This window comes from Hibiscus syriacus, unplaced genomic scaffold (genome assembly GCF_006381635.1).
Source record: "Hibiscus syriacus cultivar Baekdansim isolate YM2019G1 unplaced genomic scaffold, ASM638163v2 tig00110596_pilon, whole genome shotgun sequence".
NCBI lineage: Eukaryota > Viridiplantae > Streptophyta > Magnoliopsida > Malvales > Malvaceae > Hibiscus > Hibiscus syriacus.
The window spans coordinates 403106-428469 of NW_024062794.1; the positions used below are offsets into that span (position 1 = coordinate 403106).

Genomic DNA, 25364 nt, shown 5'->3' on the forward strand with positions numbered 1-25364 from the left:
ACAATGATTTAAAATGTATTGAAAAGTAATAAATGGAAAGAATCTGGACCCATTTCAATTGAAAATATATGGCCTTAAATGGTCAACTCAACTCTCCTCTTTAAGTCTAGTTCAGCAAACAAAACCCGGTTAGACAAACCCACAAAGTTGCTTAGAATTACTGCTCTTCTTTTCTTTTTCTTTCTCTTCCTTCAATCAGAATATTATCCTAACTCCTATAACATGAATTTTCTACATCACCATATCAGCAAAGCAGCACATTAATAATGAAAATAGCAGAACAGTCTTGAAAGAAATTTTCTACAGACTTACAAGTCATCTAGGCTACCACTTGTTGCGCTTTCTCTTGTATGTGGGATTACACAGGTACCCGTTTGCCCTGGTTTCCGTCTAACCACTGCACCGAGAAAAAAAATGAGGGAAAATGTTCGTTCAATCATTTCCTTAGAAACACCTTCAACACTAGATAAAAAGAGGAGTCACATATCTTGACGCAGGAGCATAATTTTGTAGAACAATTTTATTTTTATAGTAGTATTTATTAATTATTATATTTATTATAGAAAGCTAAGGCTGGGGCTGTTAAGTACTTTAGATTTAGGGTTATGATTAAACTTTGCTTGCAAGAAAGTTGGCCTATATAAATGAGTTGTATCCTTTACGGTCAAAACAATTATCCTTATTATTTTCTTTGAATTAATAGAAAACAATAGGTTTTTCCTTAACCCTAAAATTTTCTTGAGTTCCATCTTTCCCATTCGTAGTTTTACTATTTTATTGCTGATTTTCTTCTTAACCATCATATCAACTGTGATTCAAGCCATTATGATCCGGAACTTAGCAACCATTCAGATACAAAAGATGGTTAAATGCATATCATCTCACGAGGTTTTCACATGTCAGCAACGAACACAACAAACAACTTACTTTGAATCTTAACCATTTAATTAATAAATTTTCCATCATTCCTCATTCCATTCTTCATACCAAGCAAAGCCCAAGTGCATTCTATGGGAGAAAATTGGCACCTATAGAAAAAGAGACCGGGAAGCTGTCTGCAAGAAAAAGTACTTTCTTGCAGATGGTATAAAAAGACTGAACATTGTTATTGTCAATAGACTGATTATTCATGCTTTCAGGTCATTGCCAATTAAACTGTGTATTGTGTACAAAGTTTTAATTTGTTAGTCTATATACATTCCACCAGCTCCATTTTCTGCCAGCAAAGTCTCGGGTAAATACTTAAGATCTATATCTGTATGACTGAAACCAGAGTTGCACTGGAAGGTTCCTTTTCAGTATGTTGCAGGCTTATAAATAGGGCAAATATGGGTTTCTCCCACAATCTAAACCATCTTTATCCATCTATATAAAATAGGGTTTTAAGTATGTGAACTTAAGGTTTAGACAGTGTTCAAGTTTTCTTTCATACTCTCAGATAACTAAAGATAACAATCTCTAGCCTTTTAAAATTTAAAACTGTTTTAGGATGCTTTTAATATTTTGCACAGAATTTGAACCATGCAACCAACCAACCAAGAACTAACAAATTTATAGAATACAAGCATGTTATTCCAGCAAACAGTTTATAAAAAAAATTTACTTGACTTTCAAACTAAACATACCGATCGGATAAATGATTGCTGGAAAAGCCAACCAAGAATTGGTATCCTCTGTATAAACACTGACAATGTCGGCCAAAAGCCACTGAAAAAGGAAAGGAAAAAAAGGATGGTAAATGAGATGTTCAAATATCATGCACTGATTTATAATAAGCGAAAATAATTAAAGTTTCATTTAGACCTGAAGAGCACAATAAATCCATATGCCTCCAATATCATACCGAGGATGGGCCAACCAATGACAACAAAAAAGAAGCCAACAAAAAATGAAATTGTTCCCTGTATTCAATAGCAACAGATGATAAAAAAAATGAGCAATGAGTGCATAATGTGTGTGTGTGAGAGAGAGACAGGGAGAGAGAGAGTGAGTGAGAGTGATACCTTAAAATTTTGGCGCTTCATGAAAAATTGCATTGTGGATTTCAGACCAATGGTTAAGGTCACTCCTGATATGAAAAGGATCTATTTTAAAAGAAGAAAAAATGTGTTATTTAAGCATTGACTCGAGGGGAAAATGAAACAGTTTGGAATTGAGGTCAGTTAGCTTACATTTCCCATGGCAAGCAATCCCTTGTCGAAAAAGAAGATAATTCCCAAAATTGAGAAAAATACGCCAAATCCCGTTAATCCTAGCCCAATTTCTGTTTTTCATGGTGTCACGTAGTAATATGATGAAGGTTAATGGTATAAAACAAACAAAAAAAGTTGTTCATTCAACTTTCTTTTATCAAAATATTAGTGAGAAACTAAGTTAAAAGCCTCCAATTGCCAAATTCATGTAAGTCACAACTTCTACTTGACTCCAAGCATTTTCTATCTCAACAATTCACATAACTAATCAATATACTTTGTTCAGAAAACATGCTTAGTTTAAACTAAATGATTAGATTTTCAGAGAACCAGAGTAAACTAAATAGTCGATGGTTCCATATACCCATTATCTGAGGTGTTGGTAGAAGTTCTATTTACCAGAAATCATCTCATATATTATTTACATATTATAAGATCATTCTAAAATTCTCCTAGGAAAATTCCATAATCCTAAATGGTCTTCAATTGGCATCTCATATACAAAATCCAAATGCTAGAGGGTTTATCACTTTGTATTCCTTAAGCAATATCATTGTAAGCACCATCGAATGAGCATGATGCACAAACTTCACCAACAATAAAGTGAATACAAGATTAGAGCAAATAATTGGAACTGCATTCTGTTGAAATACCTCATTTATTGAAAGAACGAGAGTATTAAAGCTTAGCAGTTAAAAACATAAATTACCCCCTCAAATCATTCCCGAATAGCATCAATGTAAAATAATATGAAACATTGAAAGAAATTTTCAGCTAAGCAACAGTTAGAAACACGTACATGCATAATAACCTAAAAGAGTCAGTAGAGTGCATATAATACCCAAGTCTTGCTACACGTATTTCCCTAGAATTTCAAGGGATCATACCAAATCACCAGAACTCTCAGAAAAACAATCACGAATTCATAGAAGCATTAATTGAATGGAAGAAACATCAAAATTAAAAAAAAAAACAGCATAGGAGCTCTACTCTTTCGATCGCTCATTTCAAAGGAAACCATCGTGCTGGTTATTCAGATGCTTGTTGCCTACAAAGAGAATAATAATGAAAATATTGAATCAAGTTCAAATCAAAACACTGAATATTTGAATTCGTGTGAAACAATACAAAAGAGAAAACAGAATCCAACAGTCAAAATACGGATCTAAAAAAACAGAGCGAGCACATCATAAAAGGGAAAGAATTTAATCTGAAAGTTCCGTTTCCTTACCGAGAGAAAATAAAAGGAGGAGCCCAGGTCCGTACGCTTTCTCGGTAATCAAGACGGAGAGACGAGAACTGAGAGAGCGAGGTTTCTTTGCATCGTTTTGAAATGAAAAGAATCGAATGAAATGAAAAGAAAAATAATGTAACAGCGTTGTTTTGCGTTGCGATGCGATTATAATAAACTGTGCCCGAGTTGGTAATTTAGGTTGTTATTTTGTTTTGGGTAATGTACACAAATGTTCCTTCAATTAATGGGTATTGCTTTGCTGAGTCCCATGACTACTAAAGTTACAAAATGGTCCCCTAAATATAAGACGTTTTGTTGAGCCTCCGGCTATTAAAAGTTAAAAAATTGTCACCTAATTATTCATATGTTCCAAAGTCATTTTTTTCATTAAAAATTTGACATCCGTCTGAGTTAGACATTAACCTGCTGACTAAGATATGATAAAATCATATTTTAATGATTTCTACTAACAACACCGTTGCTTTTAAGCAGTGGCTTGGCGGTATAATGTAAACGGATATCTGATCCATAAAATGCAGTTTAAACGATTATGATATCATATTTTATCATATCTCAATCAACATGTTAACGTCCATCTCAGATGACCGCCAATTTTTTAATGAAAAATGATGAGTTTGGAACATATAAATAGTCGGGTAACCATTTTGTAACTTTTAATAGTCAGAGGACTCAACAAAGCAACGTCCTATAGTCAGATGACCATTTTGTGACTTTTAATAATTAGGGGACTCAACAAAGGATGTGATTAGCATATACTTAAAGTTTGGGATGAAATTGAAAAATTCAAAAAAAGTTTGGGGGCCAATTTAGAATGAAGTTCATAGTTTGAGGATGGAAATAAAATGTACAAAAGTTTGAGGACTAATTTAGAATGATAGTTATAGTTTAGGGATAAAATTGAAATGTTTAAAAGTTTATAGATAAATTCAAAATAAAAATCATAATTTGACGACTGTGATGCAATTACCTCTTATAATAATTATAAAACATATAAGAATCTAACAAAAACATTAAAAGTTCATGGTTTTAAAAAAATCTCATTAATTTTATTCATTAAAAAATATAAAACAATTATAAGATGTATTCAAAAATTTTATGCAAAAGCAAATAATTTTAACAAATTGACCTTGTAATATAAAATAAAAAAAACTACTCTCGCCTATAAATAAGAGGATATTAAATGCTTTTTAAGAAATATGATAATTAAATAAATATATATAATGATTTAAATTTCTGATTCAATATATGAAAGTTGACGTGTGAAATATACGGATCGACTTAAGAGAACAACTAAATTTGTTAGGTAAGTTTAGGTCTTATTGAGAGAGAGTTGGGTCTATTTAGAACTTTAAAGGGAAGATATTTAAATTGAGAGCAAATAAGAAGGGATCAAAAGAATAATTAAACCATTAATGAAAAGCATACCTTATTACCCATGAATTCCTTTTGTATCACGCGGGGAAGTAGAGTGAAAAGATATTCACCAATTCATATGTTATTTTACTCTTCATTCTTACATCTTCCTCTTCCTCAAGTCTTGGGACTCTAATAGCTGAAAGGAACAATCTTTACATTAATTTTGAGGGATTCAAGATCAAGAAAGATTAAATTCATCTCTAAAAAATTATGAATTTTAAAATGAATCATATTTCACCCATTAAAGATACATGAGGTGATAAAAGGTTCTGTGAGGGTTTAAACCTCTGAAACATTCTAGGCTTGATTCATGGTTTTTTGTATTTCTAGGGTAACATATATAAGCCCAAAAATAAATAAGCAAAAATCTAGCCCAAAGTAAAGAAGGTCCAAATGACCAGAGCCTAAATCTGAAAATTCAACCCAAATTCAAATGAAAGAAATGAAATGAAATGAAATCTTAAATTCGAAGTCCAAAATCGATATCCATAGACGATAACTTGATTTGAAATTCAAGTTAAAAATAGACTTTAATTTAGTAGATAAGATCAGATTATTTTAGAAATATTGTTTTAGGCTCGGATGAAATTCGATGTCTGCATATGATGAAGTTATAAAGTCTATTAACGCTAGCTTTTGGAGAGATGTTATAAATGATGAATTATAATCATTCATTTCTAATCACACATGAGAATCGATAAACTTGTTCAGAAAATTTAGACCGATCGATAATAAATGTGTTTTTAGAAAGAATATTATACTAGATGAGTCAATACAAAAATATAGTGCAAGATTGATAGTTAAGAGATTCTCTTAAAATATGAAATAAATGTTTCGATACCTACTTTCATGAGACTAATATCTCAACCATTTATTCCTTGTTTAAATAAGTTTCCATTTACTTATTGTAAGAAAATCATATAAATGTAAAAGCTACCCTTTTGAATGGAGATATGGATGACTCATTTCATCACTATCAATTATTCAATTTGTATCATAAAATACCTCAAAAACTTTATGATATCTGAAAATTTCTAATTTTCAATTAATTGTATCTTTAAGATAAATAAGCGTCTAATGAGCACTTCAATACTCACTACATAAGTAATATCAAACCAAATATTATTTATTAAGAACATTAAATTTCTAATAATTTTAATATATTCTGAGTAATATTGCTTCCTTTATTCTTTAAATCGAACATTCAACTAAGCTGTATAATCTATAATACGCTATTATACATTCTTCACGTAACTTTTCTCTAAGAGTCGTGAAATTATTGAGAAATCAATACCATAAGAAAACAAAAGCAAAAAGGTGCATCTGCTAGAACGAAACGTGATAGCTTAATTATGAGACTCGACACTTGTATTATGTACGCAAACGGTGAATTAATTCGAAAATAACCAATGACGTCTGAAGTACGCATGGTATAAGATGTGCACACATCATACGCCTTATCCACAAATACATGTAATGCAGCACACCGGACAAGCTCCAGCACCATAGTTTGACCAACAACGTGTAGCCGCCGCCCATGAATTGAATACATCCACCGCATTAAGTGCCATGGCCGCCCCCACACTTATATAAACTCTTTTTGTTCACACAACAATTCCACTTCCATTTATCGCAAACCATGAAGAACCTTTCTTCCTCACTCTCACCATTCCTTGTTTTAATCATTGCCGTCTATTTTATCAAGATCGCTTCAGCTACCTGTCACGTGGATGATGAAGCGGGTCTCTTGGGCTTCAAATCGGGTATCACCCAGGACCCGTCTGGCATGCTCAGCACATGGAAACCGGGTACTGATTGTTGCAGTTGGGCGGGTATAAATTGCCTTTTCGAGGATCGGGTCACAACCATTTCTCTATTCGGCCAACTTGATGAATCCAACAGCTTCTTGTCGGGTACGATCTCTCCTTCCCTCTCAAAACTCCAGGATCTAAACGGTATATACTTCCAAAATCTAAGAAATATTTCGGGTCCTTTTCCGGATATCCTTTTCGGGTTACCCAAACTTACTTATGTTTACATCGAGAACAACAAGCTTTCGGGTCAAATACCTGTGAGCATCGGTCGGTTAACCCAACTTGAGGCACTGAGTCTTGCTGAGAATCGGTTCACTGGACCCATACCGAGTTCCATCTCTAAGTTGAATCGGTTAACTCAGCTAAACCTTGGCAAAAACCTTCTCACCGGCAAGTTCCCCGAAGGAATCAAACAGCTTAGGAATCTTACCTACTTGAATTTGGAGCAAAACAAACTTTCGGGCACCATTCCAGACATTTTCAAATCATTCCCCGACCTTAGAATTCTTTCACTTACTCGTAATGCATTTTCCGGGAAAATCCCAGAGTCAGTATCGTCTCTAGCACCGAGATTGATGTATCTTGAGCTGGGCCACAATGCTCTCTCAGGGCAAATTCCAAGTTTTCTTGGGAATTTCAGGGCATTGGACACTTTAGATATTTCATGGAACTCATTCACGGGAGTAGTACCTAAAACCTTTGCAAACTTAACCAAAATTTTCAATCTGGACCTCTCTCACAATTCTCTAAACGACCCTTTTCCCCAGATGAATGTGAAAGGGATAGAGTCACTGGATTTATCGTACAACAACTTCCATCTGAAGCAAATCCCGAAATGGGTCACATCATCTCCTATAATTTATTCACTCAAGCTTGCAAAATGTGGGATTACAATGAAGTTAGACAACTGGAAGCCGGCAGAAACTTACTTTTATGACTTCATCGATCTATCGGAGAATGAAATCTCAGGTAGTCCTGTTGCATTATTGAATCGAACAGATTTCTTGGTGGAGTTTAAGGCGGCCGGGAATAAATTGAAGTTTGATTTGGGGAAATTGAGGATCGTTGAGACACTGAAAGAGTTGGATATATCTCGGAATTTGGTGTACGGCAAGGTCCCTACGGCGGTGATTGAGTTGAAAAGATTGAACGTAAGTTATAATCATCTGTGCGGCCAGCTTCCCAAGACCCAATTTCCTGTTTCTTCAGTAGTGGGAAATGATTGTTTGTGTGGATCCCCGTTACCTCCATGCAAACTGTAGTTGGCTACCAAGTGTTTGTGGAAATGCCACTGAAGTTATTAATAATCAATAAAGGTGTTCGAAGAAATGTGACTGCTGAAGATCAAGATCAATAAAAGTTTGCAGTACTGCTTTTGCAGCTAAGATTTTGTTTTTGATATGTAGTACTCTTTGCTTTTGCGGAAAAATAATAATAAAATAAAATATCGCATAATAAATTCATCATTAGTGCTATGTTAATTTAATATATTAAAATAAGAATCAACTTAACCTTTCATATTTAAGAATTCTATTATTTTAGTCGTCTCTTGAGATATTATCAAACAAAACGAGTCCATCAGATCGAAGCAAAAGTTAGATAATTATATTCCAACATAAAGCAATCACGTTACTAGTGAAATCCCTCAAATTTTAAAATTCAACGAATATTTGTATGATTAAGCAAAGACTATCTTGCAGTCTTACAAAGTACTTGTGCCACAAAATCTATGACTCACATGGAACGACAATAGATTCTATAGGAAATATTTTGTTAATTCTCCTACTTGGTGTCTCACATATAATAATAAATATAGTGGACATGTTAGTAACATTAAATATCATATAAGATACTAAGAGCAATTTTAAGTAATATGGAATAAAGACTAAATTGATTAATTTTTTAAAATATAAAACGTAAAATTTGTTGAATTGTTTTGAATTAAGATCAAAATAATAGAATGTATAAGTTTTAGAGACTAAAATTATTATTGTATATGACCATATTAGACCTTATTCCATTTTAATTATAAAATAATTTATTTTTAACAATAATTTGATTGAATTATTAAATTAATTTTTTTATTTCAATGCGATTAATTTATAACTGAATTAATAATTAAATGACCTATTATCCTTCGAATTTTGATTCAATGGTCTTAAACGGGTATAATTTTTGTTATAACATGTGATATAACTTGTTGGTGGATCCTTTCATTTTCTCTATATATAGCCTCTCCCACTGTAAATATTTAAGTGAATTCCTTTCATATGTATTAACTCTCACATCAGATTTCATATTTTTAACTTTGATGAAAATATTAATTAATATAGATGGACCGAGTGGAGCTAGGTAGGGATATTAACCCACTTGAAAATTTAAAATTAATATATATCTTAATTTTATATATATATTTTTTATTAAAAATCTATTTTTTACGCCTTTAAAATTTTATAAGTCCCTTCATGAAATCTTAGAAATTCACCGCAACCTAAACTGATGCGCTCATTCCTACCTATCAAATCCTATTATAATAATTAAATTAGTTTAACTTATTTACTATTAAATGAATCAGTTCAATTATAAAATAAGATATTTTTTTTTACAAATGCCAGTAACTTTGTAACATAGTTAATATTTTTATTGGTTAAATGGTTCTACAAATATTTGTCTGTAGAGTTAAATGTGAATATGAAAAATTAATATCATTTTATCATATTAAATACTAAATACGTAATAGAAAAATAATTTTATTTAATAATTTATTATTATAAAAAATACGTTGATATATTTAATAATAAATAGATTAATTTAAATCAATAATTAAAAAAGATTAAATCGATGAATTTAATAATAGAGATCCGATCACCATCCTTTTAGCTTTCCAGAATCAACCCTCAAATTTTAGGTGATAAACCTAACAGTTCTTTGGAAGAAACCTAACAGCTGGTCAAAAACAAAAGAAGAAGAAGAAGAAACCTAACAGTCTTACATTACAAAGAAAACTAACTCGGTTTGGACTGTGAAGCTGAATGGTTGTTGTTTTGACTTGGATTTGATATCTCAACTCTGTTATCTATGGTTTCCTTCTTACTTTCCTTCATATTCTCGAAGGAGGCTATGATTGTTCGTGGTTCAGTCCAAGTGTTGGAGGTTTTATCATTTAGTAAAAAAGAAATGGAGACGACTCACTCCTCTCCACCGTTCGACTCTTTTCTCGATCGAATGCGAAACCCTGCTTCTCTCGATCTTGTTCGCTCCATCAAGAGGTTTCTCTCGAGTTTCTTTTTAAATTTATAATTTATTTATTTTTTAGGGTTTTCTAAATGAATTTCTCTTATGTTTTTGCTTATATATGTAAGAACCAAGAAAAATTGACTTGCCAATTTCCGTTCGTTTTAGCTTCATTGTATCGTTTTCGTTTAATGCGCCAAACCCTGAAAACAATTCCAAAAGGATACAGGATTTTTTCCTGTCAATGGAAGCTGCTATAAGGGGTCATCCTTTATGGGAAGCCTCCTCTGATGCTGAAATTGACAATGCCTTGGAGGTCAGCTTGCCCATTTGAATTTGCTTTTCGTGTATTTATCCAAGCTATTTCATTCGTGATAATGGAAACTTCTATTTTTGTTCTTGAGAAATGTGTGTGCTACTTACTGCAGGGTCTGGAGAAATATGTGATGACCAAACTACATTCGCGAACGTTTGCTTCCTCTGCTGAGGATGTCAAGATGGATGCAGAGATCTCAGACAAGATATACTTGTTGCAAAACTTTTTGAGGCCTCAACATTTGGACATACCATCCGTACTTCAAAATGAAACTGCATGGCTGGTAGGCCTGTTTTCTTCGGTATTAAATAATTGTGGGAATTTTGTTTGATGATTAGTTTTATTGTTTTGATGTTTAGCTTAGAGTCATACATGATGCTATTTGGTTATGCCTAGCTGCAATGTTAAAACATTTTGTGGGTTTTGTTGAGACTAATTATTTTTAGCCCAACTCTCCTGTTACCTGATTAATTGTCAAATTATAAATAACTTACGCATAAGTTTCACCTAGAAAGTGGCATAACATTTTTCTTCATCGCTTCTTGTAAATGATCAATGGTTCATTAACATTAGAACTGTCTAGATGTACTGCATGAATGAACAATTGTATAATACTTTTCTCCTCAAAAGCCAATAAATCTTATAAAGCATACTTTGTTACACTCTAAGGCTTTGCTTTGGGTGGGTGGAAAAATGGAAGGATAGGAGGGGGTGGAAAATTGTGAAGAAAATAAATTTTGAGCGTGTTCGGTAGGAAAGAGAAGTGAGGGGAAAGAAAATTAGAGGGATGATTATTTTCAATCTTCATGTATGGAAACAGATCATTCCAATTTGGAAGGAAAAGAGGAGAGAAAATGTGAGAGAGATGTGAGTTAGTTCAAAATATGTATTTTCAAAGCTTTTTTTTTTCTCTTATTTCTTTTAAGTCCACCAAACAATGGGTGGAAAGAAAACCGCTTTTTCTTTCAATTTTTCATCATTCCTACCAAGCACCAATAGAAAGAAAAATTAATTTTATCATTCCACTTTTCAACCCCTTTAATTTACCCTTCTTCCAATTTTATTTCCGCTCTACCAAGCAAAGCCTAAAAGAGAAAAAAATGATTCTAGATACAATGACAAAATAAAGTTAATTATATCCACTCAACCTTTTTCAAGGGGGAATAATTGGTTCAATAAGTTTTACTTGCTTTTGCAAATCGTAAATTTTCAAAAGTTCATGATTTTTTTTAGATTGGTTCATTCCAATCCCTAAACCCGTGGTTGGTTCTCGAAGCTAGAGATAGTGAACTGGCTATAAACTTTTTTAGTATACGGAGAAAGATTTAATATAGCTTGTGAATGATATCAAATGTGAGTTACGGAATACACACCACCCTCTTCTGCATTTTCTGGTTTTTCTAAAATCTGCATCACATTCCTTTTCCTCACAAAGAATCCTCTAAACAAAATTTCATTGTTTGGCCATTAATGGAGGATTAGATTGTTTTGAGACTTGGTTTGAGTATGATTGTATGGTTCTATTTTAAGTTTTTGTGGGTCATGCCAGTGCACTGGACAATTCATATCTGGACTTTGTCATCTCTCTGCTTGGCTAAGTATTAGTTATGTGATGATTCTTCTTCTTCTTAATAAGTAGCAGTTACATTTTTCCTCTTGTCCCCCAGCTTGCAGAGAAAGAATTAAAAAAGATCAACGCTTTCAAAGTCCCTCGTGAGAAGCTTCTTTGTATCATAAATTGTTGTAGGGTCATCAACAATTTACTGCTCAATGCTTCAATTTCAGAAGATCGTGTTCTAGGGGGAGCAGATGATTTTCTTCCCATTCTTATATATGTTACGATCAAGGCAAGCTCTCCTTGGTAATAAGCCATTCTACCAATCATCATTCTCATCTCAAATTGTGGAGTCCTATTTCTTATATTTTTCAGTCACAAACCCATCATTGCAAAGTTTGATTTATGTTAGATTCAATTTTGTTTCCAATTTAATCATAAAATTTCCAAGAGTTTATGGTCACTTTTCCAGTCCTGAATTTGATTACATTTTGGAACATGCACCATGTTCTATACATCCTGAGAATTCGTATTCTTTTCCTTTCTTCATTCCAAGGTAGGTAAAGGAGTTGCTTGTGTCAATAGTATATTTCTGGTGATTGTATTGAGAAAACCCCAATGCTTCCAACTGTTTTCCATTTTGGCCTAGGTTAGCAGAACATGGAGATACCACTGAAGTTTGAATTGTATTTCTTAATACAATTTCCCAAGTTGATATACCAGAAAATTTCATCAGTTTGGGATTTAGGACATCAATAGCTTGTGCTTTAGGATTAAGCTTTAGCTTTTTTGGCCTAGGATTATTCTTTACTTGTTTCTCATTTTTGGTTACATATGATTTAGTTTTAGTTAGCGTGTTTCATATTTTTCTGCAAAGATTGGACTCAGTATTAAAGGTTGAAGAGTACTCATCCACTCTGTCATAAGGTGTTGGCTTGGTTGTAGATTATTTTGTTGCTTTGAAGATGTTATGATTACCATCTCACTAATGTCAACTAGCTTAATCTTATGGACAGGCCAATCCCCCGCAGTTGCATTCCAACCTCAAGTTCATACAGCTATGCAGGATGCAATCAAAACTCGTCTCAGAGGCAGCATACTTTCTCACAAATCTTGTCTCAGCCAAGTCCTTCATTGTAGACTTAAACGCGAAATCTCTTTCTATTGAAGAAAGTGAATTCGAGGAGAGCATGCAAGCAGCAAAGTTGGTTGATAGAGTACCACAAGAAACCTTAATCACTTTCGATAAGAGATCAGCATTCAGAAACATTACAGATCCTGGTTCATCAATACCAATGCACAAAAAGGCCAACTCTAATATAAATGGTGAATTTTGGTATCCATGATTGATATGAATTCTATCCATACTTATACTCAAGCAAATTTGTGCTGGTTATTCTTTGTTCAGGTGAATTAAACTACCCTTACATGGAAGCTGAGGCTGGTGAATTGACAGTGGGTGACGTGGAGAGGTTATTAAGTTTGTACAAGGATGTGGTAACAAAATATACCAGCTTGTGCAGCACTGTTAGACACCTCTCTGTTTCCAAGACGGTTTCTCCCGTTCCACAAGGAAATGATGATGACTTGTTGAGAGGGTCTAACGGAACACACAAAGATACTAGTTGTAAAGGAGACTGAAAGTACATTATACAGCAACACTTTTTTGCAATTGTTACCAGTTCGTTTAAATATTCACCATCTAAATCAAATATTTCTTAATTTCATTAATATATATGTTCAGAGTGCAGCATACCAAAAAGGGGTGAGACAAAAAAATCCCTATACTAACAATCTCACCTTTTAAGCCATTTACATGTTTTTACACAAATACAGACTACTTGGATTCATCTAACTGTCAAGGTATTAGTAATTTTAAGATTATTGTTACTAAGAAAGTTTCTCCTACAATAAGTGTCAAGTTGAGCAAATTTTCTACTTTCTATTCCAGAATTTGTAATGCTTAAAGATTTGCCATCTGCACATCTCATGCATATGAACATTGAAGGTATTGCGTCAGCATTGTCAGTTCCAGCACATCTTGTGTGTTGCCAAACACCACACTTATCACAAGCCAACATTCTCTCACCATCATCATCCTTTGCTCCACAACTACAGTCCACTGTCCAATTTTCTGTTCCCCTCTCCATTCGAAACCGGTTGAGGCCATGTTTTGATGTACATCTGCCTTGTACACGAACTGATCCAGTTGTGCCAACCAATAATTTAAGAGTCATGTTGTCCTCCACAGAACCAAAGTCAAGTATTTTCTCAACTTGAAGCCTCTTAAACATGGCATATACTTCTTCAAAAGCTTTTGTAGCTTCAGTTTTAAGGTCAACAATGGTAGCATTAAGAGGTAGAACAATCAATTCAGGAGGAAATGGATCTTCTTTAGCAGCATCAGAAAGCTCTAAATGACACCAAACATGTATAGCAAAGGGATTGTAAACATTTGGTTTGTAGTCTTTCACAAATTGCTTGCAATCAAGAAGCTTAGTGGCCAAATCAATCACACATTCCCTTGTAGCACGAGGCTCGTATGTCGACTTGGTTTTAGGGTCAAACAAGTAATCAAAAATATATTTCAGATCTCCCTTGATGTGCTCTTCTGATGGGAAATTTGAGTCCAAGCTGGTTTCATAGTGCAAAGAACAAGGTGACTGAAGCCTATTGCCATTGAAATGAGACATACGTTAGTTTCAAAGATGTGGCAAACAAGAGATGGTAACAAAACCAAAGTTAAACTTTCTCACCTGAACTCAATATCACTGGAGTTTCGATTGCAACGTGCCTCAACAACCTTCCCGTTAACTGCCAGTTTCCCACTCAAGTGTTTAAGGCAGTAATCAAGTAGTTCAGGGGAGGCTGACTTGCACAGGGCACCCTTAAGAGCACGCCTAGTTACCCAGTTAGAACCTGCAGCAGCAGCCATGAGCACTTTAATCATACCTTGCTGCAATCTCTCAACATCATTCCTTGTCCATGCACACAAGATATTTGAAGATTCCAACATTTTAGATGTTTTAGGCATTAAGGTCTTCTGGCTTTCAGTCATCAGTCTTGAGAGGAATGAAAACAATTCCTTAAATGTAGAAAGTTCAGAACACGATAAGGACTGATAAAAAGCAATGATGTTCTGAAGGCGCATTCGGGACTTGTTCCTTTGAAAAAGAAGTGTGGATAAGGGCATGTTTGAAAGGTCATTCACTGCTTTCTTGTAAGCCTCTCGTGTAAGGGCATAGCTTCCCGATCCAAACTCATAACCCCAGTTACCATACCAAGAATGACCTCTGGTAATTGCATGAAGTAGCCTATATTCTATGCCATATTTCTTCGATACATCCATCACAGTTACCTTCCTGTTCAGCAAAAATAATAAACAGAATCCACTGTTATGAAAAAGAAACTCTTGACTGATTTGAGCTTGTTTGTGTTAACAGGTCATAAAAAAGACGCATGGACACAGTAACAGCACTAAAGGCATGCGCATCTGCTAAGGAAGCAGAAAGGGGTAATATATAAAACATAAGGCTGTATCTTTTCCTTTTCTCTTTGCCATCTAGACAGGATTCAAGTAAAAATTGGCCAGATTGAACTACAAAACAGCAATAATATCCGATTGTCCTCTCTATGCCTGATATCTACACGTAGCGATAGATATACATGTTTTAGAAACTCATCTAAGTATATAGATATATCATCTTTAAAGGTCTTACGAAAAGATGAGTTATCACAACATTAGAAGACCCTTAAATTTAACTGTTACATATAGATATAGTTGTGTAAATATCAAAACTCTTTCTCCATTTATATTTTTACTTTCAACATTCTTTACATATTTGTCTAATGCTTAGTAAAAATCCCAAACAAGAACGGTGGATTCATAGAATTGATAGAAATTTCAGAAATAAATAAAAATGATTAAGGTGGCGTTCAAACCTGACAGAGAGAAGACTGCATAGTCTATCCCAGAAGTTCATGATGTGAAAACCAGAGAGAAATTCGGAGCCTCCTTCTATACCATTGACAACGAGAAGATGTCCATAACCATTGGAGTGAACAACTCCATGCAGCAAATGAGTGTTATTGTCTTCCAACAGTGAATACCCCCATTCTTCAACACCATCTCCTTTGTTACAACACTTGCATCCCCTGTGTCATTAACATATGAATCAATCCCCATAAATGTTTCAGATGTTACTGTCAGAGGCAGGTTTTGAAAAAGAAAAAACCCAAAACTTTTTTTTTTTTAAGAAGGGAGCTGTGACCTTGAATCCGAGTTATGGAGGGGATTGGCGCAGATCGCAATATCGCAAGATGACTTTATTATAAAATGATATCTCTTTTTGCAAACTGGATGGCCGCTCCAACCTTTGTTTCATTGTTCAAACAAAAAAGTATCATATATTAATTACACATTTAAGTTTTTTATTCTCTAACAAAAACAATCTTTCGTTCAAGCAACCTTTATTCTCTTACGATTAACTATGATTTTTTATATCAGAATAAAATAAGTCACGTTCAAGTTGTTTTATTTTTGACGTTGTTTGTTCTCTGTGCACTAAGAAAAAACTTTTCGTTAGAATTATTGAGTTCTAGAATTAAGTAGACCTATCTTTCCTCTTAAGGAATTTGTTTAGTTTGGTTGGTTTAAACTTTCCATCATATAAAGTAGACTCGACCCGAACTAGGTGGGGAAAGCGAGTCAACTCACCGACTACACGGCACTGGTCGCAATACACAGATCTAGAGGATCTGGTGACGTCTTCCTCGATGACATAAAGCGCCACCACGATCGGGGAGGAATCGCGAGCGCCCGTACCAAAATCGCCAACCACAAACATGGTCTGCCACGTCATCAGGCATGGAAGGACAGACGATGGGAAGTCGGTGGCGAGGCGGGCGTTAGCGGAGAGGAAGGTCCGAACAGCGTCGCGGAAAGGCTTCCCGGAAGCGGAGGCGGTGACAGCGGGGGAAGGGAAAGCAAAGAAATCGGAGAGGTCGGCGGTGATTCTAGTAGACCTGCGACCCCTCTTGAGTGGCCTGGTTGTGCCCTGATTCTGGACCATTGTTTGGATTGGAGGCAGTGAAAGAGAGAGAGTGGTTAGTTAAAGGAGGGAAGCCGTAGAATTGGAGTAGTTCTAGGGTTATTGCTGATTTGGTATTTCTGTTTTGGAGGGAGACTTTGGCGCTTCTTTCCTTTTTAATCTTTGTTTATTTAATTCTCTGACACCAATATCAAAACTCAACTCGACCCATTAATTCACTAACCCAATCCAATTCGAAATCAATCCGAGTCCGACTCACACGTAATTCTTTTACTTAATGCATCTTTTCTCCCTTAAAGTGTTTGTGAATTGTGATATTTATAATTCTTTTCTTAGAACAATTTCTTAATATTTTATATTGTTCTCTAAATTATCTCAAAAAATTAATTTGCTTAAATAATTTATTTGTTCTAAAGTAGTAATTTTTTATTTTTGTTTTTTTAAATTATTACTTTGAAAATTTCAACAGTATTTAAAGTCATATTTCTTTTTCTACCTTTTTCTTCTTAATTTTTCAAAGTGTAAGTACATCATTTCTTTGTTTTTAATTTCATTATTTCATATGGTTGACTCGTTAAGGTAAGTATGATGATCATGAGCACGATAAGTTAGCATGTAAGCATGTGTGTACGCTCTATTTTGATGCACTAGTTTTATGTAAAATCATCTAATGGTAGAAAAGATCAACCTCATCATAGATTGTTCTTATTTACTCACTTTCAAAATTTACATTAAATAAATTACAATATTTTTTTTTAAAAAAAATTATCAATTTGCTCAATTTTAAAATCGATAAAAACTTAACGGGTATTTAAACAAAAAATACTTGCGCTAACTAACTATAACTTTAAAATGTTCCTTTATATAATAGAGGGGCTAAAATAAACTTTTAAATATAGTACAAAGAATTCCAATATACCTTAACCCCTTAAAAACAAAGGAAAAGAAAAAAAATATTAAAATATCAATAATTTCACATTTGGAACAAAAATATATTAAATTAATAAAAATTTTATTTTAGTGGAAAAAACAAAATGGAACAATATTTGAAACTGGAGGTTATTTTTTAAAATTAAAATAAATATATAAATATTGAAGATTAAATTTGTTATTATATCACTTTTATTAATTATCACAATAAATTTTCATATAAAAATTAAGGATAAAACACACGTGTAATATCTAAATTACTACTTTTATTACGTTTTAATACCCAAACTTCACCCTTTTTTTTCAAAATCATACCTAAATTTTAGTTTAAATTTCAATTGATACATCTCCCTTAAAAATTAAAAGAAATGTTGACGTGACAATTTTTTATGTTTTCAATGTGATGTGGGATTACCTTATGGTGACATATTAACATCACTGTTAAATTTTTAGAGGCGGGTATCAAATCAAAATATAAACTAAACATTAAATATAGTTTTGAGAAAAATAAAGTTCGGATATCAAAATGAAACAAAAGTAATAGTTTAAGTACTAAACGTGTAGTTAATCCAAAAATTAATAGTCAATGATCATTTTATAATTTTTGATAACTTGAGTGACCAGTTTGTAACTTTTAAATTCGAGAGACTTAACTAAAAGAAACTTACTAATAGTTAGGTGGCTATCTAAAAAGTTTTGGAAGTTATAACCCTATTGAGGGAGGGTAGCATAATCGTCAACAAAAACAAAATTATATAGAGCATTAGGAGAAATAAATATAATAAAATACAGAAGTATGGAAATGAAAGCATAACGTGTCATTGAAATAATTTTAATACATGAAATGATGGGTAGTAGCAACTAACAAGCAAATGAAGGCAAAGGCATTAGCTTAGATATCAGCTTTCCAAATTGCACCATCTCCTTCTCCGCATGATTCGTGCACGAATTTCATCTTCTCCACCGACTTACATACTCCACTGCACGACCAATCGAATGATGCCACGCATATATTCCCTGCTTGTGCCTTCCATTCACAATCTGACCAACCCCATAGTTCACAACATCATTAATTCTTCTTTTTTTCATTTACATGATGATAATAATAAACACTGATGAAGGCTGATCCAACGGCAGAAGGCGTACCTGGAGGTGTACCACAACACATGGAAAGGTCGTCCACGTGTTCAACTTCTAACCCAATCATCCATGATCCCAAGGACACGTCCTCATTGGCGAATCTATGCAAAATGGGGCTGCCATGCAAATGTTCCATTTCAATTATCTCCATTACCAAAATTACTATATGTACAGCATAATGTGATGGTTGCAGGCACTCACGAGTTGATGGAAATATAAGTAGCGAGATCCTTGGAAATGCCATATATTTGTCCAGTGGCATGCCTGAAATACTTGTTTCCATCCTCTCCAAATTTCCAATACTCCGGTTCATGATATTTCTCCCCTCTGCATGCATGCCATTGCCATTTATATTTTTGAACAATTTCTTCAGTAATCAAAACATTAACAACTTACTTCTGCGTAAGAACAGGTCCAGACTTCATGCACCCGATGTACACTCTCGGCTTTGCTCGGTAGTGCGCAAGCGTGGTGGCTAGCATACCCAAGTTGACATGGACATCGTCATCCACCTTCACGTAGAAATCAGCATCCCAAATGGAAACAGCGGTGGAGAAATAGAGTCTGGTCTTGGTGGACAGTTGGTGGTATCCTTCCACATGGTTAAGCCTCAGAAAATCATTGTACTCCTCCTCTTCTTTGTCCAGAGCTTTATCCAGTGCCCCACCGGCTGTGGCACTGTGCCCTATAACAAATCTCATCACTATCCCTTTCTCTCTCTCCAATTTCCTCAGCTTTTCTCCTGCAAGTAACAAACTCTTCAACTTACAGTAACAAACAAGTAATCCTCATTTCATATACATATTCATATATGTATAAATATGTTATGAGTTAGAAATACCTGTAGGCATCCACGTAGCCCGAACGGAATCCCTTCGTTTCCTGCTGCTGAACGCTGTGTTGATTCCTATAACCGCAAAAAGCTTCTGCAATGTGTGATTCGAGGACTGTGGTTTTTGCAGGGAAACTCCTCCAACACCACTCTTGATCATACGAGACGCTGTTAATTCCATTTTCAAGATGGAAATTGTTTTCTCCAGGGACCTTACGTACAGTGGTATAATTATTGTCAAATAAAACATAGTTAGAACCGAGAAGAAATGACCAAAAAAGAAACAATTAAGCTCACTGGATAGCCTTGTGAGTTTTGGAGACTTCTCCCATAATGTCTTCGGCCTTTCCTTCAACTAACCTCTGATTGCGAACACGAAAAAAATGCAAACATGTATGTGAATATATAATGAAATTGACTGTAGTCATGAGTAATTTTTAGAAATAAAATGGAGTTGAAAGTAATATATATACACGTTTGTGATCATAGTCAGGGGCTAACTCTCCCAGCTTGTTATGAGAAGTACTCCAGGTTCGGCTAGCGATCAGGGATCCTGCAAGAAAGCTAGCAAGACATAATACCATAATCGCTTTCCCGGTAACCGCATTTTCTTCGACTTGATTCTCAAGCTGTCGGTATCGGTCCACGCCACGACGATGGTTAATGGGTGAACTCAGATGTTTCCACAATGCAGACAGATGCTGCAATTAATTAATGGTGAACTCAGATTCATTTCAGGTTGCAGCATGGCTTGGAAAGATGGTTAGGATGTATATATACATATATATATGATACCAACGCATGGCTTGAAAAGATGGTTAGTATATGCCATGTGAGGTAATGTATATATTAACTTAAGGGAATTGCTTCTACAGTTTTGGCGGTAAAAAGAAGAAGATGCAGAAAATTAAAGAGAATAGAAAATTATACGTACGAGTAGGTAATTTCTGGAATCATTAAAGATTTGGGCTTCATGAAGAGAGCAGGAAATGCTAATTGTGAATGGCTGCTACCTAACAACAGCCGTTCCTATGTTGGAACACCATAAGTATATATATATAATGTACGTTCTTTGTGTTTAAATTAAATTACCATGGAGAGCAGGGCTTGGCAGTTGAGTCATGTTGTTTTCATGGTTCAACAAATTTTTTGCTGCTATCAAAGAAATTGAACAACATCATTTCTTTGGGCATCCTTTACGTAAACATTTATATTTTTTTTCTCTTTATTTTTTATTTATTTCAGATTTATCAGAAATATATATATATATATTCATTAGAGATTTATACTCTTACTAAGATAAGGTGGGTAATTTTTTATACACAATCACAGTAAAATTTATTTTATTTTAATCATAAAATCTAATCTTTTAAAAAAATCTAATATTCAAAATATAAACTCTAAACCCTAAATATTAACCTCTAAATCCTCAAAAAATAAGACTCTAAAATATTTAAACTCTAATTAGAACATTGTGTAAATTTTAACATCCTGTAATGAGTTGTACATACTTCCATGATCTTGTGTATCATAAATATTTTAATAGATCATCATATTACATGTTCAATTTTAGATAGATCATGCATCTCAAGTTTTGAATAACTTACAAATTATTAACTAATTATTTGAGGTAAAAACTTTAAAATCGTTAAATTCGTTAAATATAAGTGAGAAAAGCTGACATTCACGATTTATATTATAGGGATATTGAATTGATTCAAAATTTGAGATGCATGACAAGTATTGTTGTATTAATAAATTAAACGATCAGGTTATTAAAAAATTAACCATACAAAATATTATTGAACTGTATTCAAACTCTACTTATTTTAGAGTACTGTAAATAAATATATTTTCAAATTCGGATCGAAATTTCTTCTTGGATGCCTAATTCAGAGTCCTAACGTATGTCGAAGATGTCTCTAATTGGTTATACATGTTTATAGCGCATGCAAGCGAGAATAGGAATTATTAATAATTTAATAATAGATTCGTACGTCACATATGCAAATCAAGTGACTTTAGTGGTTAAATAATATTTTTTGGATAAGTAAAAAAATTATTATGCAAGGAAGAGTCAATACAAACAATCCCAATCAAAGATCACAGAAATGCTATGTACAACAAAAGAGATTAACCTATACCCCAATTCTTACAAAGAAGGGAGTTAACATGATCAATTCTATTGAGGTTTCTGTTGCTAAGTTGAGCACCTACAATGTCTTTTATGAATCTTAACAGTTCTTCATTAGTCCTAGTTCGTCCTTGAAAAATCCTATGATTTCTTTCCTCCCAAACAGTGTAGATGAAGGAACACCAAGCAATCTTCGAGATGGAAGTTAGAAGTGATTTACCCTTCCAAGAAGACGAAGCCCATGTAAGCATAACATCCCATGACATACGAGATTTGGTAATGTGATTAAGGATTAAGACAACTTTCCATAATCTGGTTGTTGTTGAACATTCTGTAAATAGATGGTTTCTGGATTCGCTAGAGCCATTACAAAGTACACATGAAATCGTAGAAGTAATTCCCATACGAGAGAGCATTTCTCTTGTTGGAAGTCTATCTAGGATAGCCATCCAAGTAATAATGCTAAGTTTCGGTATGTGAAGTGGGAACCAAATGAGTTTGTGCCAAGGGACCTTTGCATGTTTAACTCTTGTCTCCTCCCAAATGCTTTTAGTGGTTATCGCGCCTGCATCAAGAATGGAGTGCCTCAGCTTTTAATTTCAAGATTCTTTTGAAGCTCCAACTAGCAGTGGTAATTTGAGTCATTTCTCTAAAATCATTAGCTTTTATAACATAACTGTATGTCCAAGCAATCCATAATGAACCTTCACCAGCAAGGAGGTTTTTAATAAGCTGAATTATAGTGGCTTTGTTCCAAGATTTAAGATCTTTTAAGCCTAGTCCACCTTCAAACTTTAGGCAGCAGATCTTCTCCCAACTAACCCTTGCACCTGCAGCAGCAGTGTTTGAACCTTTCCATAAAAATCGAGAACACAACTGATTAATATTATTAATAACAGCCTGAGTAACAGCCTGAGGAAGTAAGAACTGCCTACACCAGAAATTTGCAGTGTTAAGGACTGTTTTAATCAGTTCAAGTCTACCAGCATAACTCAAATGTTTCCCAGACCACTGATAAATTCTGGATTTAATTTTTTCGATGAGAGCAGAGTAGTCTTTAACATTAAGCTTCCTAGTGACTAGTGGAATGCCAAGATATTAAATAATTTATTATTATCCCTTGAAGTTACAGATTCGAGCACCGCATATGTAGGGGTATGAGTATTCAGTATCAAATGATTGAAAGCATTTAAATAAATATTATCTTATATTCACTCTATATTTATAAAAAAAATCGTACGTTGTTAAGCCAGCTAATAGCTACCCCACACCAAGCATATTCTTCAACATCCAAGTTTCTTAAATTTCATAAAGAAAACACCATTTTCAAATTGAAATTTCATTCAAAATTTAAAAAAGAAAGCAGAAATGTCTGCTACAAAGAAAATCATGGCATAGCCTTACATTTTTCAGCTATGGCCAATATCTCATATCGTACATAAATGTCTCCTATAGTTCATCTCCCACCTAATATAGTAAATAGATGCAGCCCACACAACCTTCAACATGGTAAATTTAAAAGTTTTATTCTTTTAAAAGTTTGGATCTTATAATTCAAAATAAAAGAGGTTTTGTTAACGACAGAGATAGAAAATTTAATTAGCATCTGTCGATCTTGTGTTGTTTGAAGGAAGGAGATGATCTTATGGTTGTTCCATTGATCAATATGTGTTCTTGGGTGTATACAAGACAATATCTGTTCAAGACTCTCAATAATTTAATAATGAACGCTCGTATCCTTACACATGCGATGTTTGAACCTAAGATTTCAAAAAAAAAAAAAAACAAATCCTTTAACAATTAAGGTTGTTTACTTCGTGCAAAGAATATTAACTTCAGACAACCTCAATTTACTAATTCTTTTATGTTATATAAAGTAAAAAAAGATGGATGGAATTGATGTTGGGTTAGGAAGCAAATAAGTCAGCCTTGTAAAAATAAATGGTTTTTGGTTGAAGTGCAGACTTCGATTATCCACTTCATTACGTGGTGTTTTTCCTTCACCGCTTTTGAAAATCTGTTATTGGTCTTGCTCTAAACTTAATTTAATTCACCAAAAATCTTGTTGTTAAATTAATCTCAAATCATACGTCACTTCCTAAATGTGTTTCATCAAGAAATTGAAATGATTTATAAGAACTAATAAATATTATAATATTAAAACTTTATTTTGAAACGTTAGTAATGGATTTTTTTTATAAAAAAAAAACTACATGCGAATTGACATATACCTTAATTTTTATTTTATTTTAATTTATAAACTTTAAAAATTCTATTAATAAGGAATAAAATACTTTCCCTTATTACTATTGAAGATTTCTTGGAACTTAGGTAAATTATTAGTACAAGAATATAGTTGAGGAAGTAAAGTCTAAGATGAACTAATCATTATAAACAAAATAGGATATTATATATTATATGATTAGTTACTAGAAGTTTGGTTTTCCATTTGGCTTAAGTCGGATTATTTGATTATTAAGCTAATATCCGTTAATCATACAATTTGGAAAGTATTTTAAATTATATTAAAATTGTTTAAATTTAATTTCACTATTGAATTGAAAAAATAATAAATATTTATCTCACATCATAGTAAATATTACTTTAATACTATCGATTATATTAAATTCAATCGACCGTATTTCACAAAGTCTAAAAATTGGTGGGCCGTATATGATGTAAAATATTATATCATATGCTTTTCTTCAATGTTTTGAATCAATATATATATATATATATATATATATATATATATATATATATAATATTATCAATAATTACAATTTTTTAATGTATATTATCTTAAATTATTTAAAAAAATTAAATTCATTTGAAGAAGATATTATACATCTTAGTAGAAGTGAAATAAGATATTATATGTATTAGCAGAAGAGTTAAACTGTTTTTAAAATAAAAATATTAATTAAAACATTAATTTTTAATATATTGACGTTATAATTTAATTTATTTTATATTAATATATCATTGACATATAGTAAAGAAGATCATTAGATTATATTATACTGACTTAAAAGGAAATTTTAATATGCGAATTGAGTTTGTGATATAATAATAAAAACGGTTTATGTGATAATATTAAAATTTTAATTTAAATATTATTGATTTGATCCATTTTCCTCCCCTTATCAAAAAAAGTCTTAATGCTTAGGATGATTATGTTTTAAGAACAAATAAAGAGTGAGGAACAAGTGAAGTAAGGAGTGTCAATATCGCCAAAAGAAAAAAGAGAGAGGTACAAGTGACCCAGTTTTATACTCCAAACATCGTTTCGGGTTTAATATATCAACGAGGTGGGGCCTTGTGAGAACCTTACTCATGTCATCATCAACAGAGTCCAAATCCGTAGACCTTTCCAAGCTTCAGAGGACCTTTTCTCATATACCTTTCCACATTACAAATCTCCTTCTCTCTATGAGAAAAGGTGTCCCTTTAAATAGTAATCGGAACGCTCTTCATTGGAGTGCAAGGCTGATG

The 25364-nt window shown here is 33.3% G+C and overlaps 5 protein-coding genes across 7 annotated transcripts; 2 read left to right on the forward strand and 3 right to left on the reverse strand.

Moving 5' to 3' along the window:
- Positions 1–29: 29 nt before the first annotated feature.
- LOC120133773 (vesicle transport protein GOT1-like) lies at positions 30–3564 on the reverse strand. Of its 3 annotated transcripts, none has more exons than XM_039150292.1 (8): positions 3424–3564; positions 3183–3240; positions 2172–2263; positions 2004–2084; positions 1804–1901; positions 1626–1707; positions 313–397; positions 30–125 (listed from the first exon to the last, which is right to left on the reverse strand). In XM_039150292.1, exons 2-7 carry the CDS (start codon positions 3211–3213, stop codon positions 359–361), a joined length of 423 nt encoding a protein of 140 aa, XP_039006223.1. In that variant the 5' UTR covers positions 3214–3240; positions 3424–3564; the 3' UTR covers positions 30–125; positions 313–358. The 3 variants fall into 3 exon arrangements, with proteins under 3 accessions (XP_039006223.1, XP_039006222.1, XP_039006221.1); XM_039150291.1 differs by having other exon boundaries at positions 30–231; XM_039150290.1 differs by lacking the exon at positions 30–125 and having other exon boundaries at positions 302–397; positions 3424–3547.
- Positions 3565–6479: 2915 nt separating this feature from the next.
- Positions 6480–8097, forward strand: LOC120133771 (DNA damage-repair/toleration protein DRT100-like). Its single transcript, XM_039150287.1, has 2 exons — positions 6480–7980; positions 8027–8097. The coding sequence occupies exon 1, from the start codon at positions 6503–6505 to the stop codon at positions 7937–7939; it is 1437 nt and encodes a 478-aa protein (XP_039006218.1). The 5' UTR covers positions 6480–6502; the 3' UTR covers positions 7940–7980; positions 8027–8097.
- A 1564-nt stretch (positions 8098–9661) lies between these two features.
- On the forward strand, positions 9662–13431 carry LOC120133775 (vacuolar protein sorting-associated protein 9A-like). Its single transcript, XM_039150293.1, has 6 exons — positions 9662–9946; positions 10080–10227; positions 10340–10510; positions 11895–12074; positions 12799–13108; positions 13191–13431. Exons 1-6 carry the CDS (start codon positions 9756–9758, stop codon positions 13421–13423), a joined length of 1233 nt encoding a protein of 410 aa, XP_039006224.1. The 5' UTR covers positions 9662–9755; the 3' UTR covers positions 13424–13431.
- Positions 13432–13534: 103 nt separating this feature from the next.
- LOC120133770 (PHD finger protein At1g33420-like) lies at positions 13535–16937 on the reverse strand. The gene is made up of 5 exons (XM_039150286.1): positions 16500–16937; positions 16054–16156; positions 15725–15937; positions 14539–15144; positions 13535–14452 (listed from the first exon to the last, which is right to left on the reverse strand). Exons 1-5 carry the CDS (start codon positions 16852–16854, stop codon positions 13630–13632), a joined length of 2100 nt encoding a protein of 699 aa, XP_039006217.1. The 5' UTR covers positions 16855–16937; the 3' UTR covers positions 13535–13629.
- Positions 16938–18618: 1681 nt separating this feature from the next.
- On the reverse strand, positions 18619–20338 carry LOC120133772 (probable beta-1,3-galactosyltransferase 8). Its single transcript, XM_039150289.1, has 7 exons — positions 20209–20338; positions 20033–20097; positions 19745–19947; positions 19300–19645; positions 19105–19230; positions 18910–19019; positions 18619–18804 (listed from the first exon to the last, which is right to left on the reverse strand). The coding sequence occupies exons 1-7, from the start codon at positions 20317–20319 to the stop codon at positions 18656–18658; spliced, it is 1110 nt and encodes a 369-aa protein (XP_039006220.1). The 5' UTR covers positions 20320–20338; the 3' UTR covers positions 18619–18655.
- Positions 20339–25364: the final 5026 nt, after the last annotated feature.